Source organism: Leptomonas pyrrhocoris (assembly GCF_001293395.1).
Source record: "Leptomonas pyrrhocoris isolate H10 chromosome Unknown, whole genome shotgun sequence".
NCBI classification, from domain to species: Eukaryota; Euglenozoa; class Kinetoplastea; order Trypanosomatida; family Trypanosomatidae; genus Leptomonas; species Leptomonas pyrrhocoris.
Genome location: NW_015438378.1, coordinates 115,240 through 140,456, shown reverse-complemented (window position 1 = coordinate 140,456; position 25,217 = coordinate 115,240). Strand labels below are relative to the sequence as shown.

The 25,217-nt window shown below is 61.7% G+C and overlaps 6 protein-coding genes across 7 annotated transcripts; all 6 read right to left on the bottom strand.

The window, feature by feature from the left end:
• Positions 1-165: 165 nt before the first annotated feature.
• On the bottom strand, positions 166-2,451 carry ABB37_08091 (hypothetical protein; the record flags this gene model as incomplete). Its single annotated transcript, XM_015806967.1, has 1 exon — positions 166-2,451. The coding sequence occupies one exon, from the start codon at positions 2,449-2,451 to the stop codon at positions 166-168; it is 2,286 nt and encodes a 761-aa protein (XP_015654362.1).
• A 238-nt stretch (positions 2,452-2,689) lies between these two features.
• Positions 2,690-6,205, bottom strand: ABB37_08090 (hypothetical protein; the record flags this gene model as incomplete). Its single annotated transcript, XM_015806966.1, has 1 exon — positions 2,690-6,205. The coding sequence occupies exon 1, from the start codon at positions 5,588-5,590 to the stop codon at positions 2,690-2,692; it is 2,901 nt and encodes a 966-aa protein (XP_015654361.1). The 5' UTR covers positions 5,591-6,205.
• Positions 6,206-7,306: 1,101 nt separating this feature from the next.
• ABB37_08089 (putative Protein transport protein Sec23) lies at positions 7,307-10,892 on the bottom strand (the record flags this gene model as incomplete). The annotated part of the gene is made up of 1 exon (XM_015806965.1): positions 7,307-10,892. The coding sequence occupies exon 1, from the start codon at positions 10,352-10,354 to the stop codon at positions 7,307-7,309; it is 3,048 nt and encodes a 1,015-aa protein (XP_015654360.1). The 5' UTR covers positions 10,355-10,892.
• Positions 10,893-11,693: 801 nt separating this feature from the next.
• ABB37_08088 (hypothetical protein) lies at positions 11,694-14,482 on the bottom strand (the record flags this gene model as incomplete). 2 transcript variants are annotated; one of them, XM_015806963.1, is made up of 1 exon in its annotated part: positions 11,694-14,482. In XM_015806963.1, the coding sequence occupies exon 1, from the start codon at positions 13,851-13,853 to the stop codon at positions 11,694-11,696; it is 2,160 nt and encodes a 719-aa protein (XP_015654358.1). In that variant the 5' UTR covers positions 13,854-14,482. The 2 variants fall into 2 exon arrangements, with proteins under 2 accessions (XP_015654358.1, XP_015654359.1); XM_015806964.1 differs by having other exon boundaries at positions 11,694-14,004.
• A 1,500-nt stretch (positions 14,483-15,982) lies between these two features.
• ABB37_08087 (putative mitochondrial Isocitrate dehydrogenase [NADP], mitochondrial precursor) lies at positions 15,983-17,459 on the bottom strand (the record flags this gene model as incomplete). The annotated part of the gene is made up of 1 exon (XM_015806962.1): positions 15,983-17,459. The coding sequence occupies exon 1, from the start codon at positions 17,288-17,290 to the stop codon at positions 15,983-15,985; it is 1,308 nt and encodes a 435-aa protein (XP_015654357.1). The 5' UTR covers positions 17,291-17,459.
• A 672-nt stretch (positions 17,460-18,131) lies between these two features.
• On the bottom strand, positions 18,132-25,167 carry ABB37_08086 (hypothetical protein; the record flags this gene model as incomplete). The annotated part of the gene is made up of 1 exon (XM_015806961.1): positions 18,132-25,167. Exon 1 carries the CDS (start codon positions 24,960-24,962, stop codon positions 18,132-18,134), a length of 6,831 nt encoding a protein of 2,276 aa, XP_015654356.1. The 5' UTR covers positions 24,963-25,167.
• Between the last annotated feature and the right edge of the window lie 50 nt (positions 25,168-25,217).

Here is a 25,217-nt window from a genome sequence, read left to right as displayed (position 1 = left end):
ATACTAATGATAGTAGTATTAAAACGGCTGCGGTACTTCCTTCACCATCGATGTTACGGTGTTGGTGTTCCAACTTGATAGGGCCGGCGCAAATATAAAGAATAAATAGTAATCAGAAGCCATTGAGTATAATAATAATAGTAATAGTAATAGCATTGCAAAAGGTTAGTTCGTTGATGTATTTATCATTGTGCTGCGGGCCGTCGCGGGCGCCACAACGACCTGCTCCACATACTCAAACAGCAGCCGCTCCACCCACGTCGTCCCCGCAATGCGCAGCCGCCACTGCGTCGCGTGTGCGGCCCTTTCCTTTTCAAGAGAGGGAAGAGGAGATGCCTCCCCGCCGTCGCCACCCCAAGTGGAGCAGCAGTCATCCTTGTCAGCGCCGTCACTTTTTCGACTGCTGTCGTTGATGTCGCAGCGGTGCGTCGTCGCCGCCGTCGTCGCTGCGTTGGCGGTGGAGGTGTCGTTTGCACGCTGCTTACCCCGACCCTCGCGGTGACCGCGGGTCTGCGCTGCCTCTTCCCGCAGGACGAGAAAAGGCCTCCGCCAGACATCGCTGGCGCTCTCCATAAACACCCCGTGGCTGCCGCGCCGCGTCAGCACGGTGCTGATCCACGGGTTCGCCTGCAGGAGAGAAAACGGCAGCGTCGACGGCGGGGCCACCGGGTCGTCGCGTGCGTGCAGGAGCAGCGTGGGGATGCGAATGCGCTGAATCAACGCGGCGTGCTGCGCCGAGCGTACCCGCAGCTCCACGAGCGCCGCCGCCTGCGAATTACACGCGCGGACGGGCAGCGGACGCGGAAGGTGTGGAATGGGCAGCTGCGCTGGTGGGGGCGGGGAGAAGAAAGGAGAGGCGGTGGTGCCGGTGCCAGTAGTCGTGGTGGCCATGTTGACGCCGTGGTGTAAGGAGGGTGAGAAGGACAGTGCGCGTTCCTCTCGCTGCTGCTGCTGCGGCGGGAAGACGTGCTCGTCACCGTCGATCGTCGCCTCGTTTGCGGGGTCCGCCGTGTCGGGGTTGATGGCGGGAGTCACCACCGTCGTGAAGGGTGAAGAGGCGTCCACGACGTTGCGCTTCGCACCGGTGACACTGTGAAGTTGATGCCGACCGGCCCGCACGTGATCCGTCGCCGCGTCGCCCTCGCCTTTGCCGCCGGCGATTCGCGGCACGTCCTTGTGGCAGCCGGGGACGCTCAACTGGACTTGCGGTGCGGAGTTGTGGCTCGGAAGCCACAGTGCGGAGGTGCTGTCCCTCCTTAAAGAGTACGGCGAGCTGAAGGACACGTCGGCGACGTCGGTCAGCGTACTGGCCAGCTGAGGACGTGCGGGCGGAACGCTTAAGCACGCTCCGTCACTGTCTTGCGTGTCCACTGTGCCCGCCGCGTAGTCCACACTTCGCGTCCGCGCACCGGGCGGCATCTCGCCTGGCACGGTTAAACGAGCAGTACGGGAGACACCGTTGTTATTGTTGTTGCCGTCCGGCAGACGAAACGCGCCTCTGCCGCTGACGTCGCCGCTGTGCGGCGGGAGCGAGTTGTGCGCGCTGATGTGACTGCTCCCGCTGCGGTCACCGTCGGGGTAGCGGGCGGACTGCCAAGGGAGGGGCGCGACGCTCTGCAGCGTGCATGAGGCGACGACGTCATCGATGCACATGTGGCTTTGGATGGACCGGCCAAGGGAGACGGGCGGCAACCGCAGCGGCAGCAGCGGACTCGGCGTGTGTGAGGTGCGTCGCGCCGGGGACTGCAGGCCGGCTGCCGCCGCGGTCGCTGCGTCCCGTACGATGTTACCGCTGCTGTTTGCCCGTCTCGCCGTGTCCTTTGAATTCTTCTGGTAAGGCGAGAAGCCCTTGTAGCCGCTCCTGCTGACGCTGGTGCTGTGCAGGTCATCTCTCGCCTGACTGCTGGGGCGGATCTTGTTCCCCAGCGGCAAGCCGACCGAAGGTGGGTTCGGCAGATCGGCTGCGGTGACGTTCGCCGTGTCGAGGCGCTGCCGCTCCCGCAATTCCGCCATCGCATCCGACCGCATCAGCACCTCCCAGTCCGTTACGGTCTCCAGGTGCGGTAGGGGGGTGCTAGAGTTGACGGTGTCGGGGGAGGGGACCGTGTAGAGACTGTGAAAGGGCGAGAAGGAATGCCGCTGCGGGGGCGGATGCTGTTGAGGTGCAAAGCGGGCCAGCAGTGCGCTAAAGCCGCGGCTGCGGCGTCGACTGGAGTTCGAGTTGCTGCCTTCCTCTCCTCGTCCTCCTGCCCCCACCGTGGGAACTACAATGAGCGATGCCACCGTGCCGTCTGCGGTGTCTGCAGTTGATGCCGCAGCCGATCCAATCGTCGTGGTGGAAGTGGGTAACGCACGCAGACCGTGCTGCGTCAGCGCCGTTGTTGATGCAGCCGCAGCCACCGCACCGCCAACAACAGGCGGCAGCGGCGACGGCTCCACGGTGGCCTGCATAGGGGGAGATGAAGAGGAGGACAACTGCGAAGGCGTCGCGACCGTGGCCACCGTCAGCGTCTCGCTCCCGTCCGTCTTGTGCGAGCCAGAAGAAGTGCTCGCACAGCTGTCAGGGTTTGTGGACAAGTGCAGACTCCCGCTGCTGCGGTCACGTTGCCCCTTGCGCTGCTGCTGCTGCTGCAAGTGTCTCCACAGAAGCGTAGGGGTGTCCAGGCCACGCTGCATCGTGTAGGCCTGCTCATGCGCGTCGCGGAAGCTCTGTGAAACGACGTAAAAGGGCCGCACTGCGGCGGCGGCGGCGGGCGCCCCCCCCACCACCACCACCATCTTTTTCCTTTGCGGTTTCTTCCCCCTCTTCTTCCTGACGGTGTCGCTGCGCGATCAAGTTGTCGGCGATCATTTGTTGCCGTGTCAGCAGCAGCAGCAGTCGTGCCGGACCGGTGGTGAGGCGCGAGAGCACGCGTGGAATGTGCGGGGAGGGGAGCAGGCTCGCAAAAGAGAGGCCCATCAGCGAGTTCTCGTGACGTTCACTACTTTTCTCCACGTAGCCGTTGTCGTGTGCTGCGACCTCACTTCGCCTCCGCTGCGCCAGGGTCGTCATCGAGGGCGAGGAGACGGCTAGCCCGCTGCTACGCTGCAACGGCTGCATGACGGCCAGCGAGGTGTCACATTGCTGCGGGAGCAGCTGAAAGGTGGAGGACAGGGTGTGAGAGAGGCAAATTAAGCCGTCTAAGTGGGCGGAGTCCTCGGCATCCTGCCGTGACTGCGACGAAGGCGAGGCCGCCGCCGCCGCCGCCGTGTTTTGCTGCGGCTGTTGCTGTGTCATGGCCAGCTCCAGCAGCAGGCTCGCCGCCTCTGACCAACCCACCGCGACGATCACGACCCTCCGCGCCGCAGAGGTCGATGCAGGTGGATCAGTGCTGGACTTTTGCGATGACGATGACGGTTGCTGCTCAAGGGAACGCAGACGATGCACAACCAGGCGGAGATCCTTGAGGGTCAGCGACGGCCGCGAGATGGCATCGGCCACGCCAGACGCGTTGGTGTACGTGGCGAGCTCCACAACAGGGACGGCGGCATGCCACTGTGCAGGCGCTGCTGATGCGAATGCTGCTGCTGCTGCTGCTGCACCGTTCTCCTCCTCTTTTTCTCCCCTACTCGACGCGTTCCCTGCGGCCTGTCGCCACTCTCCTGCCAACGTGAGCAGCTGACAAATGCGACTTATGCGTGCTACCGCGAAAGGGTATAATCCGTTGCCCTGCAGCAGCGAGGGGCACAGCAGAAGAATCACAAGCGGAGGCGCAGGTGCTGCCGATGAGGTGCCGCATGGCGCTTCGGTGGGGTTTGGCTGCCGCCCGTGCAGCCAGTACACACCGAGCGAGCGACGACACGACGTGACGGGCCGGGCAGCAGATACCCTTCGTGATGGCGGCTGTCGCTGCGGATGGTGACCCGAAGCACCCAGCGGCGTCTTCACTGAATCTCCCTTCTCCGCCGTTGCCTGCGCTGCGTCACCGCCGCTGCTGTCGTCATGCACCGCGGCGGTGCTGCTCGACGTGAAGGGCCACCCGTCGTTCGTCGGCACCGTCGCGGCGGTGACCGCGAAGACGTCGAAGGTGTGGTGCGTGTCCGCGACGTGCCGCGCCACGCGTGTGCGCAGGGCGCGCTGCAGGCGGTGGAAAGGGCCACCCGCCAAACCCGCCAGCGTTGCCGTCGCCGCTGCGGCCGCCACTTTCGCCGTGCCACTCGTTTTGCCTAGCGGTGAAAGGGAAGGGAAGGAACCTTGGACAATGGCGAAAAGGACTCGCACGAGTGTATGGGCCATCACTTGGCAGAACACATACAGCCCAGAGAGAAAGCGACGGCACGCCACGACCAGGAGGACAGGCGCTGTACAGCGGAAGGAAGCGGAGTCCCTTGAAAAGCTCCGTGCGTGCTCCACGCTGCTGCTGGGTTTTGCGGTGTCCTTGCCCGTCTGCGGAGAAGACGCTGCCCACCCCCGCAGGCACATCACCTCGGCCAGCATACGAAAGATGGGGTCGACATGTGCCAGGAGGAGCTGCGCGCGTGCGTGGGCGGCGTACCAGGGAGGTAGGAATCCGTATTGACCCGCTATCCGCGAAGCAGGAGGTTCTTCATCCTCATCACGGGAAGCGCGCGTGTGTGAGGCTTTGATACGGCTGATAGTGTTGTTGTCGTGGCGGCGAAACACCACCATGCACCACGCCGGTACTGCGGCGCGCATTGCGCTTTCTCCCTCCCCTTCCTCCACCTCCTCATTCTGTACGTCACCGTTTCCCCCCTTCAAGTCCGCACGCACGTCGACGCCGTGGAAGAGCGCGTCTGTCACCGGGGCGCCGGCTTCCTGCGCGGCGTGACATTGCTTCGTCATCGCCGCCCTCCGCTTCTGGCGCGAATTCCTGCTGCTCCCGGATGCCTCCTGCGTATCTTCACTCGCATCTCCTGCACCGTCTATTCCCTCTTGGTCGTCGTCCTCCGCTGTGTCGGAGCTGACGGCGTTGCTGCGCGCGATGCCGACTACGCCGAGCGGGGAGTCCTTTAACGAGACGGTACCCCCTTCCTCCTCCGCGTCCTCGCCACTGTCGTCGGTGTCTCGTAGGGTGTAGGAGGTGTCCGACACGTCCGGAGAAGACGAGGAGGACGTGGCCGTGGAGGATGTCCTCGTTGGCCGCACCACGGCAGTCTGTTGGGGCTGCCCCCACCACGGCTGCATCGAGCTGCGCAACGAGCGAATGCGGGCGACGCCTTCACGGGCCAACACACAGCAGGTCACACTCATATTTGCTGAGCCCGACCCACCGCGATGGCGCCGAGAGGAGCTGCTGTTGCTGCTGCTGCTGCTGGTGGTGGTGGTGGTATTGCTGCTGATACTGGGGGTGCCGCCCTCGCTGTCCGCCCCGTCTTCGGCGTTGGCTCGGGCGTACTGAAAGGCGGTCGGCAGCAGCGGCTGCAGTTGCGCTTCGCCACGCCAGCCGAGCCAGCGACTGCGCGTGTCGTGCCGCTCGACAAGGAAGTAGCGGGGCACGAACAGTAGCAGGTCCGCCGTGAAGAGGACCGTCGCACACCACGCGTAGTACACGCACAACACCGCGTAGGGGAGGTAGCGGGAGAGGCCCATGGCAGTTTCGTGTCTGAGATGTCCAAGTGAGGGGTAGACGATAGTAGAAGTATGTGCGGTGTACAGATGATGGTGGCGGTGGTGGAAGGGAATAGCGCCTTGGGAGAGAACAACGTTTTGGCTGTGTGCGTGTGTGTATGCTGCTTGGTGTCTGTGAGAAGGATAAGGCCTCAACGGTGGTGTGGCCGAGGCACGCGGCACGCCCAAACTCCTGAATTGAAATCAAGAAGAAGAACAAACAAGATAGGAAGCGACTTCGCTTTCAGAAGAGTACGGAGGAGATGCCCTTTCGTGTATGAGGTATATATACGCGTGTGTGTGTGTGTGTGAGTGTGCACACAGGCAGGGCAGCTCAAACGTAGTAGTTGTACAAAGTCGCTAGGAAGCAGGGGAGCAGGGTTTAAAAAGGAAACGAAGAATCATAAAAGAAAAGAATACACCTTTGCGGTGAGTTGCCAACGTGGGGTTTTGAGAAGACTATTTGGCGGAGTGGCGCGTGAGGGGGGAGGGGCGCTTCAGCGAGGCCCTCAAGGAAGAACTAAAAAGGCCACGTGTGTGTGTGTGTGTGTGTGTATGCGTTTTCTTCCTTCTTGTCAACACAGATGGGGACGGTCTTTGCGCTCCACCACAAGGTCGATCCTCATGAAAAGACGGGGAGGAGAGGAGGAGGAGGAGAAGCTGAAAAAAGAAAGAGAAAAGAACACTGGAGACCGTTAGGGGAACCAACAGCAGCATGGTGACATCGCTTGGGAGGCGGCCGCTGCTGCAAATAGCAAAGATAAAAGTCAAAATACAGAAGAGAGTTAATTAAGGAGTCTCTGGTAGAATCAAACCTCTCCGTTGTTTGTTTGTCTCGGTGTTCGGTTATGTCGATCACCGAATCCTTTACCGTGAGGCGCGTCTGCCCAGATGCGATTATGACTCCTCAAAGACTCCCTGAACGTCGAGAACTTCTTTTGAGGGTTGTTGTTCGTGAGGAGGGAAGGGGGGGGGGGGGGAGGGAGGGCGAGTCTCACCCAAACACACGGCACCCATAGCTGCATTCTCAGTAAAGAAAAAAGAAGAAGAAAGCTGCACGAGCAGCCCACCTCCCTTTTCCCCTTTTTTTTTTGCGTAGCCATCCATGCTGCTGTAGCGCGTTGCAACACGCACACTCGCACCTCTCCCCGTCATACACACACACACCAAAAAACCTCACTTGGAAAGAAAACAAAACCAACCAAACCAGAAAATCAAAGCAAAGAGGAATCACACAAAGCCACACACACACATACACACGCAGCGCCACAGATCAACACAGCTCCTGGCGAGCATGCTCCGGCTGTGCGCGTCTCCATTCGTCGCCACCACCGACACCAAAAATCGGTCCGTCAGGAATCTCAGCGGTACACCACGTCCCACAGGAGGAAGAGAAGAGCAAAACACAAAAACAAATATCTCTCGAGTTTACTATGGAAAAACAACAACACCCCTCACGCCCCAAAAAGCGCGCAGCATCATGGACAAGGCGAGAACAAAGAAAACGAAAACAACAACAGTACTTTGAGAAGACAGGGAGCACGCCAGAGCAGTACGCTCGCTGTTACGCTATGGAGGCGTCCATTACCTTCTTCTCTGCCGTCACCACTGCAGGGTATCCTTCTTCCGGAAACAAAAAATACCTAACGCGTGCGCGAGTTAGCAGCACGGCCCTCCGCACGCGCGTAGTTGCGCTGCTTACGACTTCATATCCGCATCTGCCGTCACCACTGCCTTCTTCAGCGAGGTCATGAAGGTCAAGATGGACGCGTCGTCTGTGTAAATCACGTCCGCCTGCTCCACCGCACCGTTCGGCCCCGCACCGTACTGCAGGCCGGAGTTTTGGTACGTCGTCGCCGGGTTCACGCGCGTCTTGATGTGCCGTGCCTCGGAGCCGTCCGCATCGGTGCGAGAGAAGCGCGGGTAGGGGTAGCGGTACGTCAGAATTGTTTGCGCATCCTGCTCCGCCGCCTCAAGCAGCTCCGCGAAGTTCGCGTAGTTGGGGTTCTCGTGGTAGCCCGCTTCGATCCACTGATAAATCATGCTGCCCCACATAATGTGTACGTTGAAGTACGCGTCCATCAGCACAATGTTGTCGTGCCGCAGGCTGCTGCTGTCGAGCTGCACGGCCGTCGCGTACGGGTGCTCGATGTCGTAGGAGTCCAGGGTGGGCTGAATCATCAACATGCAGTTGTCGACCGACTCCCGCATCAGCCAGTGGCGCTTGAAGGTGGTCTCGTCGGGGGAGATGTTCAGCACCATGAAGTACTCGGACCGGCGCAGGTTGTACATGAAGGATGGGAAGAGTGAGAGGCACGGGTGCAGCTGCAGGGTGTTCGGCTGGTTCGGCGTGAAGGTGGAGTAGCGGCGGACGAAGCGCACCAACAGCGTGTCCAGCCAGCGCTTCGCGTCATCCCACTTGCCTGGGTGCTTTTCTAAGATGCTGACGGCCAGACGCGCCATGAGTGTCGCCGCACACGTCTGGTCAAACGCGCCGGCCTGCGTAAAGTAGTCGGGTGCTGCGTTCGACGGCGCCACGGGCTGCATGACGCTCGTGACCCGCACCCGCTGCTCCCCACGCGGCGTTGTGTAGCGCGTCACGAACTGGATGAAGCGCTTCTCGTGCGTGCTCTCGCTGCCCGGTTTGCCGTCGGCGGTCGCCGTGTCAAACACAAACGCCAGCGTCATGCCTTGATCGAGGGAGCTGACGCACCAACGCGTGGTGCCGCCGACGCCGATCTCCAGCGGAGAGGCCTGCCGAGCAGGAAGCCTTTTGTTTGCTTCCACGTCCACGTTGCAGGGCCCCAGAGCACCGCGCAGCAACGTGCCGGAGGACGTGTTCACCTCGATACGCACCCCAAAGCCGCAGTGTGCAGCGTAGTCCTCGTCTGCGCTCGGCAGCGACGACGATGCCACGGCTTGGTTGTCCGCCCTTTGTTGCTGTGGAGCAGCCGTGCCGACGCCGGCGCGCAGATCACACCGCTGCCAGTACCGTGTGAGCGATTCTAAGAACATCACATCCGTCGTCTCGTCCTCCACGATTAAGCTGCCGCCGGTGTTGTCGATGCAGCGGCGCATCTCCATCACCCCGACCTGATCGAGCGACTGCGCAAAAACGTCAAGGCAGGCGTTCGCAGCCGTCAGGCGCGGCTCCAGCGAGTTGTAAAAGTTGAAGGCCGCGGCGTAGTAGGGCGTGTCGCCCTCGATGATGTCACGATGGAAGCGCATCATGTCGGCCTTATCCGTGCTGGTCACCGCCCCGGGTCCTCGCGTGCAGGGGCCGCCTGTAAAGAGAAGGATCTTCCCCATCTTCACGGTGGCGCTGGCAATCGCCGCGGCGGCCGTGGCGGCGGCCTTGCTGTCGTTGCCGTACAACGTCTGCAGCTGCTGCGGCGAGAGGTGGGGCGGGGCAAGGGCCTCCATAAGGTACGTCGCGACCTCCACCGCCGTCGACGTCGCCCGCAGCGGCCGCTTTGACGCCGGCACCGCCGCGCCGTCCTCCTCCAGCTCCGCGATCAGCGAGACGAGCGTCGCCTCCACCGCGTGCAGCGGGGCCAGCAGGCGTCCACGCACCGGGTGGGCGGCCGACACCTGCAACATCGCCTGCAGCGCCTCGGGCGTGTTCGCCGTGTTGCCGCGCAGTAGGTAGCACTTCCGCATCGGGGAGGGGACTGTGTGGCTTTTGCCGCTGCTGCTGCCGCTGCTCCCTGGGTCGAGCTCCCAGACAGCGACGGTGGCGCCGAAGGAGATGAGTCCCACGAGGGTGTTGCGCGGCAGCTGCTGCAGCGACTCCAGCAGGCTCGTCCGCAGGGAGGCCATCTCACCAGACGGGATGCACGTGTCTACCACGAAGATGAACGCAGGGGCGCGGGTGTCGATGTACTGCGACAGCTGCGGCTGCGCAGGCGGCAGCACGTACTCCACCGTTTCGTACTGGAGGGCAGGATGCCGCTCCGTTATCGCCGACCTCGCCGAAAAGGTGCTGCGACGCTTGCAGGAGAGACAGACCCAGTACTGGCCTTCTACGCGCTGGCTGTGCACGTTGCAGAAGGCGCCGCAGTTCTTGCAGCACAGCTCCTCCACCGCCGCCCCGAGCACCATGTGGCTCGGCTCCATCGGGCAGAGCGGGGTGTACATGCAGCTCAGCGGGAGCACCATCTCCGGCAGCGCCACCGTCGCCGCGGACGAGGCTTCCTTCTGCTTTGGCTTGACGGTGGTCGGGTAGCACGACCAGGTCCAGCGCAGACCGTTCTCGTCGGTCGCGTTGGGGGCTGGCGGGGCCGGCGGCGGGGGACTGGCCGGGCCCGCCATGTTGCTGCTGCTGCTGGCGGGCGGGGAGCCGCTGCCACCGCCGTAGTGGAAGCTGCCCTGCATCGGAAAGGACTGCTGCTGAGACGGCTGGGGCTGGCCGGTGTAGTGGCCTTGCTGCTGTTGCTGTCCGTAACCGTTGTTGCCGCCGTTGCCGTACGCAACGGCCTGACCGTAGGGGTCATAGCCGGCTGCAGCGGGAGCCGTCACTACCGCACCACTACTCTGGTACCCGTCCTGCTGCTGTTGTTGGGGAGTAGCGCCGTATGGATTTTGAGGTGGATAGTCTCCTGCGCCGGCGGCACCGTGTGTGGAGGAGGCGGCGGTGTAGCCGCCGTAGCCTGCGTTGGCGCCGGTGTCTGCCGGGGCTGCGCCGTAGTAGCCGCCATCCGTGCCCGACGGGGCCTGCGGCGGATTGTAGTAAGGATTGTACGCCATGCGTGTGAAACACGAAGAGAGAGATAGTGTGTGTGTGTGTGTGTGTGTGTGTGTGAAGATGCGTAGTTGCAGATCTTTCCGCCTCTTCACTCGCAAATACGGAGCGCCGGCGTTAGGGTACTCGTTCAAAGCCCAAATGAGTAATGACCACTATCAGCCCGTCCTTTGCTTCTTCTTTCTTCGTGCTACCACCGTCTACGAGAGAGAGAGGGCGGTTTTGCTCTCCTTCTCGGTGTCGACGGCAGATCAACCCTCCTCTGCAGAGCGGCACCGCAACCACAACAACAAGCACAAAGCGTTGGGAAGTGTGGTGTGGGACGATGCAGCGTACTTGCCGAAGCACACAGACGACAACAAACGAGAATGAAAAAAAATATTTGCTGACGCGATGAATTGGAGTAGGAGAGGAGCCGAGAAGTATTATATATATACTAAGATTTCCATGATACAACAGGTTAAGACAAAAGCCCAACGCGTGCGCTTTAACGCCGCCAACGATGAACCACCAATGAGGAAAATAATGATAATCAAACTTACTGCGCATGATGGCAGGTTGGAGAATGAGGAGGAGGAGGAGGAGAGAGATAGAAGAGGAGAAAAGAGGCAGATACACACACAAGACGCTGGGTTCATCGGCGATGACGTCAGGAGGGGGAAAGATCCAAGAACAACGAAAGATCAACGTTCAACCGGCGAAGAGCACCTTGAAGACGTGCAGTGGAAGACATGACTTCTGCGGGTGCGGGCGATACTCGTTGCTCTACAAACGACGTGGAACGAAGGCACAGCAGCAAAGGAGGCACGGATGGCACGCAAAGCAAAAGGCGAGGGGCTCCGTTCTCGCGTTTCTCTTTCTCCTGGTCTTGCACTGCCTGCTAAATCGTCATCCACGCAATCTCTTTCTTCCATAATCATAGTCGTAGTAGTAGGTTGCAGCAAAGGCAGGAACACCACTAAAGAAACGGGAAGCACTACAACTCTATCATGTAAAAGCCAATAACCACCACCAACATCACCACACCCCAAACGCAGTGGCGTTGCGTTTCGCCAGCGCCCACTTCGATCTCTGCGCTGAATAGAGATCAAAGAGGCCGCGCGCTGCTCCAGCGGAAGTTTGATTCTTCTACATAAAGAAAGGAAAACGAAAAGAAAGGAGAAGAATAAACTTCTAGGCGACACCTTTGTCGGACTGGAGCTGCTCTATTTATATATATATATAGATTCTCTCTTTCAAAACAGAAGGAAAGATAGATCGGTCTAGGGAGATAGAGAGGAGGAGAAAGAAGGGAGGGGTAGCGCGTCAACACACGCAGCAGGGACGCTGCGTGAGGAGAACGAGTTACACGTGCACCTCCGTCGCATAACGCAGCAGATCATCGCCGGAGGTGATCACCACCACGTCCTGGGCCACCTTCCCACTATACACCGGCAACACCTCGCCCCCGCCGTACACAATCACCTGCGCCAGCTTCGCACGAATGCCCTCGTGCTCCACCGTCAGCAAAAATCGCTGCCCTTGCAGCGGCGGCGGAAACACACGCATCCCGCCCTCCTCCGCCTCGTCTAACCAAAACCCGCTCTCAAGACTATTCAGAATGTATTCCGGCGAGACAAGCCACTTGCCGCAGACAACGCCGCAGAGGGCTTTAACACTGCGCGGCGTGCCACGCAAGACGATGTGCGTCGTGGCCGTCGGCGGTACCTCGTCTAGCTCACTCGTCAGCACGGCGGCATCGTCCGCGAGCTGTTCGATGGCGGCTGTCAGCCGCTGCGGCTCTCCGTCCTTCAGCCCCGTAAAGATGAAGCGCCGTGGCCCTGCGTTGCCGCGTTTAGGATCTACCGGCGACGGCGACCGCGTCGGTCCGTCCGCGACGACGGAGGAGGTGCCGCTGCGGGTGTTCGGCACGACACGTGTGATGGCCGGCTGCGGCGCTGCCAGTCGACCGGCTGCCCGCTGCGTGAGCGGAGGCTTCGAGGGCGGAACTGACTTTGGCTGCTGTGGCTGTCTCATCGAGGCTGTTGCTGCTGCGTAGGACACCGGCGCAGGCAGGGGAGGCGGTGTTCGGCTGCCCGTCAGCGACCGCCCAGCGGTCCACGTGGTGCTCACCACCGGCGTCGGACTGTCCAGCTTCAGCGAGTTGGTCCCCGGCAGCAGCCGCCGCTGCGTGGGTGCGCTGCCGCTGCTGCTACGGTGCTGGTGCGTGTACGTCGGGGCAAGGCGGTCGGCGTTGGTGAGACTCGGCATGCGTGGCGTGCGACGCTTCCGTGTGCTGCGGGACTGCGTGCGGGCTCCCGCACCGCCGCTGCCACCACCGCCCATCATCGCGGCGGCCGACTTGGTTGTGGGCGTCGGTGACGTAATGAACTCCGGCGATTCCGTCTTTGTGTAGACAACCTTCGTGCCGCTGCCGTACGGGTGGTGGCTGTTGTGGCTCCGCGCTGGCGTGCCCCAGGAGTCGGATGTCGTGTGCTTCAACGCCTGCTGCCGCGGCTGCTGTGGTGGGGGCTGCTCGTTGTAGAAGTAGTAGACGTCTTGCTTGGCCTCGTCGTGGCGCTCTTCGGGCGCGTCCTCCTGCCGCTCGCGCTTCACACCGCTGACCAGCAAATGCGACGAGTTTCGTGTGTTGACGGCCGTCGCACTCGCCGTGAGACCCACCGCAGCAGCGGAGCTCGGCGTATGCGCTGCGCTCCTGTGGTTCTCCTTTTCTCTCTTCTTCGCAGCCACGGCCGCCTCGTATTTCGCTGCCGACATCATCAACTGGCGTGACTTCATCAGCTGCCGCAGCGCCGCTTCTTGCACCTCGTCCTTGCGTTGCACCACAGCGTCATAGGCGTGGCGCATCTCCTCCAACTCCAACATGTGCCGGTCCTGCGCCTCCTGTAGTTCACCCTTCTGCTTGTCCACCACCTCGCGCAGCTGATCGACGCGCTGCGTCGTGCGCTGGAGCGCCTGCTCGAGGTCTGCTATGCGCCGCTGCGCGTCGCTCAGCTTCTTGGAGGTAGCGAGGAGTTCCTCCGACTCCGCCACTGCCGTTGTCGCACTCCGAGCCGATGACTGCTGCTGCTGTTGTGGCTGTTGCTGCTGCAGCTGTGAGGACCGGCGCGGTGGTCGGCCCCGACCGCGACCACCACCACCACCACCACGTTGGTCGACATCCGCCAGCGACGGCAATGGAGAGGAGGCGCCGCTTTCGTCCTTGCCGTCGTCGCCGATGATTTCGTCATCAGTGCGATGGCGGCTGTAATAGTTGCCGTTGTGGTTGACGCCGGCGGCAGCGTTACGGTCCAAGCGTTGATCCGCGCTGACCAGCACATCGCTGTCGTCGTACCCTGTCCGCGGCGGACGTACCCGCTGTGTGCTTGGTTTTGATTCTGTGGCGGCACCCAGCACAGGCCTGGGCGGGTTCGCGCGGAGCAGAGACAGCATGTGCTGCATGCTCTCAAGCACGTCGGGGTTTTCTGTGAGTTGGCGCACCAGCGCCTGCGCATCGGAGCTCATCTTCTCTATTTTTTTCCCCTTTTCTCTAAGACTGTCAATGAATAGCAATAATGATGAGAACAACAACAGCGAAGAGCGAGGAGAGAGAGAGAGCGATTGGGCCTATGTGCGGCTGCCCACCGGGCAACGACGTTGCTCTCGCGCGGTGTCTATCGATTGGAGTGAGAACGAAGAGGAAAAAGCCGGAAGAGTGGGGTGCTGTAAGTCTATGGAGGGGCTGGGGTCTGTGTATATTTCTAAATGTCTAAAGGAAGTAAGTGGGCCTATTTGTTTTGTTTGACTTCTCCTCCTCCTTCCCTTTTTTTTTGGAGGTTTGAAGTGAAAACAAAAGAGAAAAAGCAAAGCTGGCTCTGCACAAATTGTGATGTCGTTGAACGCAAAGAATTTTACACGGTGGCCGTGTTTGGCAGCGCTGGTCTGCGCTATCCAGCACGGTTCTCTCTGGCGCACCGACGCTGCAGCACCGCAGTGGTCACGGCGGTCAACGCGGCTAGGAGGAGGAGAAGATGGTGTGCTGTGCTTTTCTGTCGTTTGCGCTGTGAAGATGCTTTCTTTTAGTTTATATGCGCTGCAGCATCACCGCGAGGTCCACCTGAACGGCGTGACAAAAGAAAACGAAGTGGAGTGCTTTTGAATTGATAGAGCGCAATCAAGTACATCGAGGGAGGAAGGGGGTGACAACACAGAAAGGATAAAGAATATATGTATGTATTGAGAGCGTTTCATCCCGTCTGGGTGATGGCGTGTGTGCGCACCGACGTGGCACATGGAACCTTCGCTCTCCACGCAGTGCGAAGTGCAGGCAGGACACTCTGTTTCCAGCTTCCATGCGAATTGAAAAGAAAAAAGGGAGCGGGGGAGGTGCTCCTGCTCAACACGAATCACTTTCTCTTCGTTTGTGTTGTGCATCACTTCGCATGGAGCTGGCGCACTGTCGAGAGCTCTTGCGTGCTCCGCTACAAAAAGTTTTTCTCTTTTCCTTGAGGGCTCGTTTCAGTCTTCATAATTCCGTAATGCGCCTTTCTTTCCTTCTCGCCTCATTTACCATCTGCGTTGTTAAGAGTTTTAATGTCACCCAACGCGTGACGTAAAGCGCGTCGGTGACGGCAACCTTTTTTTTTTAGTTGCCGCATCATTGTCGTTCGTTCGTTCGATCGTTCGTGGAAGGAGGAGGCCTTCGTTCTTTGTCCAATGGATAGAGGCCCGAGGAGGAAACATGGAAACGCAGCAAAAGCAAACACCGCCTCACAGCACTGACTACGTAAGAAGCAAAAACCAAAAGAAGAAAAGCCCCACATGAAAAGGTGGGAGAAGGACGCCGTCGTCGCTGCCACGCCAACCATTCTCGCGGTCACATCCATCTGCAAACATCGAAAAAGGAAACAAACAATAATGATCCTATTCTTCTCAGACCACACCCGATAGAATGGCGTTCGCAGAGACGCAGATGGTTGGACTTCGCCTTACGTAATGCCTAGAAAAAAAAAAGACCCTAAAAAAAAAGGGCCGCACCGCCGCCGATGACACGTACTCTTCACCCGGCGAATTCACTAACACAACCACCCACACACACACACCACCCTTCCGAAGAGAGAGAGAGGAAGAGGAGCGAGGGGGGAGGGAGGAGGTGAGACAGAGGAGGCGATAAAAGAGGCAGAAGAAGCGCATCATCGACAGCATCTACCTATAGTTAAATGTATTTGAGAATATAGACACGGTCGAATTGGCAGGGGAGCACGTGTGTGTGTGTGTACGAATTGTGATAAAATTAGAGAGAGGGAGGGAGTGCGCAAGGGTAAGAGCGACAACAACAAACGTTGTCGAAGCAAAACGAAGAAGAAAACGGCCGCGTGACGGCCTCAAGAAAGAAGAAGAAGACGAAGACGCCAGAAGGCAAAGCCACGCCCTTTGATAGAGTGCGACGACCAGCATTGCGGTGAAAGCAAACAACACCCACACAGACTCTACAGCTATAAAAAGAAAGCAAAAACAGGCACCGGGGCAATGCGCGCCGATGCGGTGCGTTGTGCTCGTTGCCGCTGCCAAAAAACAAAAAAAACCGTAATAAAGTCATTTACTTCTCTTATCTCTTCGCCGCTTACTTACTTTCTTTCAACTCCTTTCTGTTTTCACGCACTCATGGCCTTCTTCAGCGCGGCGTCAACGCTGTCAAGGAACTGCTCCGTCGTTTCGTAGTGCTCGCGCTTCAGCCCCTTCGCGCCGTGCACACACAGCGCGAGGTCCTTGGTCATGTGGCCGCCCTCGATTGTCCGGATGACGACCTTCTCCAGTGTCTCGCAGAATTTCACGAGGTCGCTGTTGCCGTCGAGCTTGCCGCGGTGGGCGAGGCCGCGTGTCCAGGCGTAGATGGACGCGACAGAGTTCGTGCTCGTCTCCTTGCCCTGCTGGTGCTGGCGGTAGTGACGGGTGACGGTGCCGTGCGCAGCCTCCGCCTCAATTGTTTTGCCGTCCGGGCACATCAACACCGACGTCATGAGGCCAAGCGAGCCGAAGCCCTGCGCGACGATGTCGCTCTGCACGTCACCGTCGTAGTTCTTGCAGGCCCAGACGAAGCCGCCCTCTCCCTTGATCATCTGCGCCACCTGGTCATCGATGAGGCGGTGGTGGTAGTCGATGCCGGCCTTCTCGAACTCAGCCTTGTACTGCGTCTCGTACATCTTCTGGAAGGTCTTGAGGAACATCCCATCGTACTTCTTCAGAATGGTGTTCTTGGTCGTCAGCACGAGGGGGTACTTGCGCATCAGCGCGTACTGGAAGCAGCTCGTCGCGAAGCCCTCGATGCTCTCCTTCGTGTTGTACATCGCCATGCCCACGCCCTCGCCCTTGAAGTCATACACGTCCATCACGGTCGGCGCGCTGCCGTCGGCGGGTGTGTGCACGAGCTGGAGCTTGCCCGGGCCGAAGACGGCGTCGGTTGCCTTGTACTGATCGCCAAAGGCGTGGCGGCCGACGACGATCGGCTCCCTCCACTGCGGGACGATGCGGGGGATGTTGGAGATGATGATCGGCTCGCGAAAGACGGTGCCGCCGAGGATGTTGCGGATGGTCCCGTTCGGGCTCTTCCACATGTTGTGCAGGTTGAACTCCTTCACGCGGGCCTCGTCCGGGGTGATGGTGGCGCACTTGATGCCGACGTTGCACCGCTTGATGGCCTCCGCGGCGTCCACCGTGACCTTGTCGGCCGTCGCGTCGCGGTGGGTGACGCTGAGGTCGAAGTAGTTGATCGGGACGTCGACGTAGGGCAGGATGAGCTTCTCCTTGATGAGGGACCATATGATGCGGGTCATCTCATCGCCGTCCATGTCCACCACTTCATTCTTCACCTTAATGCGTTTGTCGAGGCAGACGTTGGTGGTGGAGAGGGCGCGGGCGGCGAAGATGCAGCTCGCCGAGGCAGCGGAGATGCGACGAAGCATGGCGACGTTCGTGACGTTCTTACTTTTTCTTTGTATTGTATTGTATTGGCGTGTGTGTGTGTGTATGACGGGAGGAGGTTGAAATGCGAATAATAGAAGTAGGCTTTGGGGGCACGGTGAAACCGCGACGACAGCAACAACAACAAAGGAAAGAGGAGATCTTCTTTCTTTCGATTTATTAATTTCGAAGGAGCACCCGAGCCGGAGCGAGAGGGAGGGCGGTGATGGAGGGGAGGGAGTCGTAGACGAGGAAAGGGCAGAGCGTTGGAGCAGAGAGAGAGTACGGAGAGTACGGAGAAGAGGGAGGGGGGGGGGGACGGTGCGCTTCGGCAAAAAGCAAACCTCTCACACAAAAAGAAATGGAGGGAGCGCGTTCTTCCGCGCTCGTTGCTGAAGCGAGACTCACTCGATGAACGGTAACACATTTTCTTCCTGATGTCCTCAACGTGGTCGTGGTGCATATAAAAGGGAAAAAACACAAGACCCCCCTTTTGGCCGTTTTGAGTACGGGTGCCCGAAGAGACAGCGTGGGGGTGGGTAAGGACACGTCATCTTAGATGTTTTCCACGGAAGCTGTACATGAGTAAAACAAAAGAAAAAGGGAGAGAAAGGAACGAAAAGAGTTCTGAATGGCATCACACGGAAGAAATCAAGAAGGAAAAAAACAAAGAAGAGGTGCGGAAGAGACAGCAGTAAACCAGAACAGCGAGTTAAAACACAGCTGCTGCCCTTCCAAACATCGCGCACACCCACACCCACACAAACACACACCCAACAGAGGCGCTTATCTTGTCTAGTCCTTAGAGCAAGAATTCTTCTTCGCGGCCACCTACACGCACACTCACGAAGGTGGTGGCGGGGCAGCCTCCGCAGGGGACGGAGGCGTGGCGGATGAAGACGCACGGTCATGCTGCTCTCCTTGCAGACGCGGTTCTGCTTCTTCCTGCTCCCGGTGTGATAGTTGCCGCCGGCGTTGCTGCTCAGCTAACTGGTGGGTTCGCATGGCCGCCGCCAACGGTACGGCTGCACCGCCTCCTACCGAGGGGTCCTCCATGGAGGCACTCAGCATTGCCTGCAGTCGCTGCGCCGCCATGGCCGCGGGCGTCGTGTACGACACGTCCGGTGCAACGGCGCCGGCTGCAGAGAGACCGACAGCACCCATAGAGAAGTGCCGCTGCGTCGCGGCAGCCGCCCGGTCCCGCTCGGCCACCTCGGCGATGGAGGAACGCGTGCGACGCGGCATGAAGAGCACTGTGTCGCGTGGCTGCTGCGGGTCGACGGTGCTCTGCTGGTGCACCATTGAGGTCACCGCCGTGGCGGGTAGGCCGTACACCCATGACGTCTGCTGCGGCAGCGGAGGCCGCGGACGGACCCCAGCGCCTCCCCCCGCTGCTGCCGCCCCTCCCGTGCCGGGCAGGCTCGCAAAGGGGAGACAGAACGGGGCACCATTCGCGTAGGTGGTCGTGGTCATCGGAGAGACACGACCCGCCGCCCGCGTCAGCTCTTCCCGGTAGGCCGTCACGCGACTGATGAGGTCGTCGGCCGAGCCGCGTAGGTAGGCGCTGCTGCCGCCGTTGTAGCCACTCGTAAGGTTGGTGAAGGCGCCGAGGTTGACCGCGTCTCGCGGGGACATGTAAGTGAAGGGCTGCGGTGGTGGACCGTCGAAGTCCGATTGCTGTTGCCGCTGCGGCGGTGGTGGCGTCGACGTTGCGAAGTTCGCGCGGGGACCGGGTCGTTGCTGCTGTTGCTGCTGCCGCTGACTGCGAGGCATCCCATTTTGGGGCAGCAGCGGCAGCGGCACTACACCAGGGGAGGTAAATGCTTTACTTTGCTGTTGCTGGTGCTGGAGGGACGAGGAGAGCGGCGGCAGCGGCGACGGCGATCCCCTGCGCTCGTATCGCTGCGCTCGGCTATCGCCCTCATCCTCCACCGTGTAACCGTTCTCGTCTTCACCGGAGTCGTTGCTATTAGCATTACCGCCGTCCCCACCGCCACCGCCACTGCTGTTATGGTTCTTCTTTCGCGTCTTGGCTGCGACAGCCGCCACCGCCGCCGCCGTGCGAGGGGAGTCGCTGCCGAGTAATGTTGGCATGACGGGGGGCTGCGCCGTGCGGCGACTCAGTTCCACACCGACGCCGCCGCCGTAGGGACCACCGCCCACGATGATCTGATCTGGCCGGGCACGCCGGCGCAGAATCGCACGGACTCGCTTCGCCGCCTCCATGCCGTACCACGCCGCCGTGCCGGACTTTACCATGAAGTTCAGCCGCTCCGGGTTCACCGCAGGGTAGGCCGCGCCGCCGTCCGCACCGTCCGGGACACCGCCTGGGAAGGGCAACGCGTCCGCCCCGCCATCTCCGTGTAGCCGCCCGCGCAGGCGCCAGTCGCACCGCAAGGCGAGCTCCTCCATCCGCTGCTTCTTGATCACCTCCATGTACTCCAGCTCCATGCGAAGTCGGCGGATCGCCTGCAGGTTCGCGTCTTCTTCCTCCACGGCGCCGCCATCACCTCCCTCGTCTCCGTCGAGGCCACCGCGCACGTCATCCAGGTAGATCTCCGTCAAGAAGGCGGCGGCGTCGTCCTCTGCCGAAGCTGCCGTGCCGTCGCCCGCCTTGCCGGCCGCGGGGCGACGCGCGCTGAAGTACGCAGCGAGTTCACGAGCAACTGTACCACCGGCGCCCCCCGCGCCATCGGCTGCTGCTGAGGCGTTGCGGTCTGGCAGGAGGGTGGCAAGGCGCTGGTAGGCCTCCGCGCTGCTCAGCGGCACAGCTGGGAGACCGCTGAGGTCGAAGAGGTCATCGTTGCCGCCGCCGCCGTTAGCGTTTCCAGAGAGTCCTGCGGCCCCACCAGCGGCGTGTGCCGCTCGCGCGCGTGCGGCGCAGAAGGCCGTGTAGTACTCCACCAACCGCACGTCGTCTGACGGCGCCGCCTCATCGAGGTCGCTCGACGGTAGAGGCAGGAGGTGGGCGGGGGTGCCCGCCGTTCGGGCCGTCACCAACGCCTTCCGCAGCACCTCTTGGGGGTTCTCCGCCGGTGGTGCGGCAGCGGCCCCGTTCACCTCCGCTGCCGCCGCTGCCGTCGACGTCGTGGCGCGCCGCCACTGCTGCTGCCAGCGCAGCTCGTCCACGACGCACCCAAGCAGCGCCGCATCGACAGCCGACAAAAAGGCCGCCGACGTGTGTGGCGGTGCGGACGCCGTCTCCTGCTCCACGAGGCGCTGCGCCTGCCGCACCTGCTGCGTTAGACGGCGCAGGGCCGGTGTGGCCGTCGGGGCCACGAGCTGGAGAAGCGCCAGCACCTCTCGGTGTTGTGCGTGTGCCGTTGCCAGGCGCAATGGCAGGAGTTGGTTTTGGTGCTCCGCGGCTGCTGCTGGTTCGGTGGCCGACAACGGAGCGTCGCTGGCGGTTAACACGGCCGTCTCCAGCGTTGCCATGTGCAGTGGGTTGATGCAATGCTGTTGGTACGCGCGGAGCAAAATCTCGTAGAGCCGCTGCTGCGCCGCGCTGTACGGGACCTCCGCGGTGTAAAGCTCGCTTAGCTGCCCCTCGTACTGCGCTGCCTCGCCCGTCGCCACCGGGAGCTGCGCCAGTGCTTGCTGAAAGGACAAGGGCTCCTTGATCGCCGCGGTCAGCGGTCGGTTCGAGTCCTCGTCCGTGCCTTCGAGATCGAAGTCCTCCTCTGCGCCACTTTCGATGGACTTCTCACGCCGCTTTTTGCCAGCGCTGCCCGTCTTGCGCGATTTACCCTCCTTCGCCGGACGCGCCGGCCGCACAACCGCTGCCGCCGCCGCCGCCGCACGAGTCGTGCTACGGACGATGCCGCCGCTGACATCGTTGCTGCTGCTGCTGCTGCTGCTGCTGCTCTTAAGCCCAAAGACCCAGCCCTCGCCAAGCGCCATAAAACTGCGTAGCACCGTCGCGTACAAGTTTGCCACATCCCGCACCCCGCCGTCGACGTCCGCCAGGCGCAGCGGCACCGCGCCTTCTTCTGCGGACGGCACTTTGGTGGGCACCAGCGCGAGATTCGGCGCCGGTGGCACGGTGCAGCTAGTCGACGACGGCACCACTGGCGGCGGCGCACGGAAGAGCTGTGCGCAGTCCACGTCGTACCACGTGCTGAGGCGCTGCTCCGCCTCCATCTCGGCTCGTACCGCGTCCAGGTAGGTCGGCACCGGACTCCCACCGTCAACGACTTCCTTCACCTGCTGTGTGGCTTTTTGAAGAGCCCGATGAAGCTGCTCGCGGGAGGCAAGCGAGGCCGATGTCGGACGCGATCCCGGGGCAGCCGCACCAGTCGGCGGTACGACCTCGGGGGCCCTCTGCACGCGTTGGAGTTCGCTGGTCATATAGGCCGCGCGTAGGGCGTAGGCGGCGTGCTCACGTGCAATGCGCTCCGCAGCGTGACGTACCTCGTCGTCCGTCACGGCACACAGCGGGATCATCTGATCTCCATCCGTGCCCTCTGCGTCGGCGCCGTCCGCTTCCCCCCTCACGCCAGCACCACCGCCGTAGCTCATGCGGCCGCGTTTCTCGCTGCGCGGGATGCTGGCGGTGTCGTACTGGTCGGGCCGTAGATGACTCAGCGTGAACTGCAGCCGCATGACGGCACCCCGCTGGTCGCGCTTTGCCTGCTCTAGCTCTTCCCGCAGCAGCTGCAGGTACGCGTCGGTGCGGGGTTTTTGCTGCTTCAGCACGATGCGGGTCAGTTGCGCCCTGCACGTCTGCACCAGCGCACCAAGCTGGCGACGAAAGACGCGGTTACGCGCCGTGACGGCGTCGGTGACGGCGGCCGCAATGAGGCCCTCCACCTGCTCGGGTTGCAGGAGGCTCGCCTCTGCCGGGCCCCGCCGCTTCCCTTTGGCCTTTGGCGGCGCCGCTCCGCCCTTTTGCGGTCCTGCGCGCTCCTTCTCATCGCTTTCATCTCCTCCCGCGGCTTCTGTTTTACGAGAGCGGGTGCGCGCTGCGCCGTCTCCGGTGCGGCGACTTCGTCTTCCCACGCTCGTACTGCTGCTGTCGATGCCTTCCGTGTCAGCACCCGCACCCGCACCCGCACCCGCACTTTCACCGCCAGCACTAACGGCAGATCCCTGCCGACGAGTCTCCGCTGCCGCCCGCCGCGCCGCACTCAGCTGCCGCTTCGCATGCTCGTTGAGGCGCACGGCGTGCGTGAGCAGCAGCTGATCCGTTTGGCGAAGCTCCTCCAGGTGGCGCACCCGCTGCCGCTCCACCTCCAGCCGCTCCACCGCCGACTGCAGGTGCGCCACCATGCGCGTTTGCACGTCGCCGTTGCGACTACTATCATAACCATCATCGTCGTCGGGCAGGTCGTCTAGGCGGCCCTGCAGAAGCCGCAGCTCCGTCTGCAGCGAGTTGATCACCTTGTCCGTCGCCTCCCGCTCCTTACGCTGCACCAGCGGGGTTTCTGTCCGGCACGTACCGCCGTTGCCACCAGCACCGTATGTGTCCCCTTGACTCGTCCGTGGAAGCTCGCCGAGGGTGATGTTGGCGTAATAGGCGTCGTCGTCGTGCAGCGCCATCACCTCCGCCTCGCGGGCGGCCTGGTAGGCTTCGCCGGCGCGGCGTCGGTACAGGTTCAGCGATCGGGAGTGTGCGGCGCCGCCGGCCGTGGCACGCCTGGATGCGGGGGAGGACGACCCCCCGCGCACACCAATCCCAACACGTCCCCGGCGGTCCGTCCCGCCTCGACCGCGGCCTGGCATCGTCGCCGTCGAGTCGGATGAGTGCTCCGCGCCGTGGCTGTCCTTCAAGAGGACGGAAATGCGATCGTTCGCCGCCTCGAGGCGCTCCTTCAAGATGTAGATTTGCTGCTCCTTGCTTAGGTGCATCATCGACGCACTGTCCGGCCGCTCTGGGTAGGTGCGGGAGCTGAAGCTGCCAAGGTCCCCACCGACGCCGCTGCCACCTGCACCGCCGCCGCCGCTGCTTCGCGGTAAGTGCTGCTTCAGAATATCGACGGTGCGGTGCAGCGTCTCCACGTCCTTCTGCAGTTCATCAATCGTGGTCTGCTTCCCCTCGTTTTCAGCCAAGAGCCGACCCATCTCCTTCTCCAGTGCGATGCGCAGCATCCGGTGATCTTCGCCGAGGCCGTCCATGCTGTAATCGGCCTCGTCTGCGTTTTCGCCCACGCCGTCGCCGTCGAACTGACGACGTCGGCGTCCACCACGCGCCTCCATTAGACCGCCCAACACGTCCTTCGTACTCCCGAAGTTGGCCAGCAGGCCCCGCGCGCGCTCCGGATCGGCCGGCAGACGCACGCCGAAGTGGGCGACGCTCGTGGGGCGGCTGCGCAGCCGCGGCACGTGACTCATCATGGACGAGGCGACTCGCTTTAGCTTCTTATCCGTACCGTCCTCGTCGTCCTCGTCCTCGCCGCTGCTGCTCCCTCCTGTGTGGTGCAGCTGCTGCTGCTGCTGTTGCTGTTGCTGCTGACCGAGCAGTTGACGGCTGGCCTCGCCGTAGCGCTTCGCATCGCCCTGCATCGCCAGCGACTGCGCCCCGAGCAGCTCCAGCACCTCTGCATCATCAACCTTGTCGTCCCACACGAGTTGCTGCAGGGAGGCGGTGTCGAGTCCACCGAGGAGGACGTTGCGCACACTCATGTAATTGCCGACCGCCGCTTTGGAGCGGACATCGTTGCGCCACCGCCCGACGGAGGAGACGAAGGCGGAGGTCAGCATCCCCACGAGAAGATTGTCCATGTTGTGGGCCAAGACCAGGTCGTAGCCCGCCTTGTACGCCTCGTCCATCGTTGTCGTAAACGCGGGGGTGATGACGCAGCCGGCGCCCTGCGTGTCCACGGCCGCCGTCTCCGGATCGGTTGGAAGCAGCAGGATGAGCAGCAGCTCCAGCCCATGCTCGTTGTCCACAAAACGGATGTGGCGAGCGATGTCGGCGAAGTCCTCATGCGTGAAGCTGTCCACCAGCACGAGGCGGGGCAGCGCATCGGGTGACGGCAGCGGCAGCCGATCCTCCTCGTGCTCCTCATACAGCTCTCCTGCCTCGTCTGGTGCGCTGACACCGTCATCATCGTCGTGGGCTTCTGGCAAAGCGGCTGCGGTGGTAGGGTGTCGTGCGGACGCAGCAATGATGTCCGCCGCTGCAGCAGCGGTGTCTTTTAGGTCTGCCCTTATGCGACTGCTGGACCCCGTGGGGGACGTGGCCGACGCGCCAAAGAGGCCCCCAGACTCCTTTGCAAGCTTCTCCCGCTCCTCTTGGACAACGCGCATCAAGGCGTGCTTTCCGCGACCGTAGGCGTAGCGGCTCTGCCCCAGCGGCGCGGCGGGTCGTCGTCGCACCCGGTACCCGTGCTTTGACGTGTCCAACACGAAGTCCTGCAAGAGCGCCGTCGCCTCTAGCAGCGTCTGCGCCTCCGTCACCTTCCAGCGGTACATGCGCAGCTGGGAGGCCATCACAGAGAGCGAGAGGGGGTTGGCGGACAGCACGATGGCGTGCGCGGCCTCCACCCGCTCGCGGATGCGGTGCGTAAACCGCTCGTACGCCTGCGCCTGCCGCTCCCGGGCGTGCCGCACCGCCGGGCCCGACTTCGGCAGTCCATCGTAGAGCACGTATTGAGTTACGTCATCTTCGCTGCGGGGTACGTCGGCGGAGGTGTACTTGTTGGCCGCCGTGGAGGGGGCCGGTGTGGACTGCATGGCGAACTGCGGAGACTCGGCTGTGCCTCCTGCGTACATAAAATTTACACAGGCCGCACTGCTGATAGTAAATAATGAATACAAGATAATCACAAGGAGCACGTAGTTATAAGAAATGGCTTTGTGGAGATAGTGTACATGTAGAAGCAAAACAACAAGAGGGCAGTTGAAATGGCGTGAGATACAGCCTTCATACGTGAGCGCTGGTGCGTGGAAAAGCAGAGGGTGAAGAAGGCCGAGTTCAGCCCGTTTCGT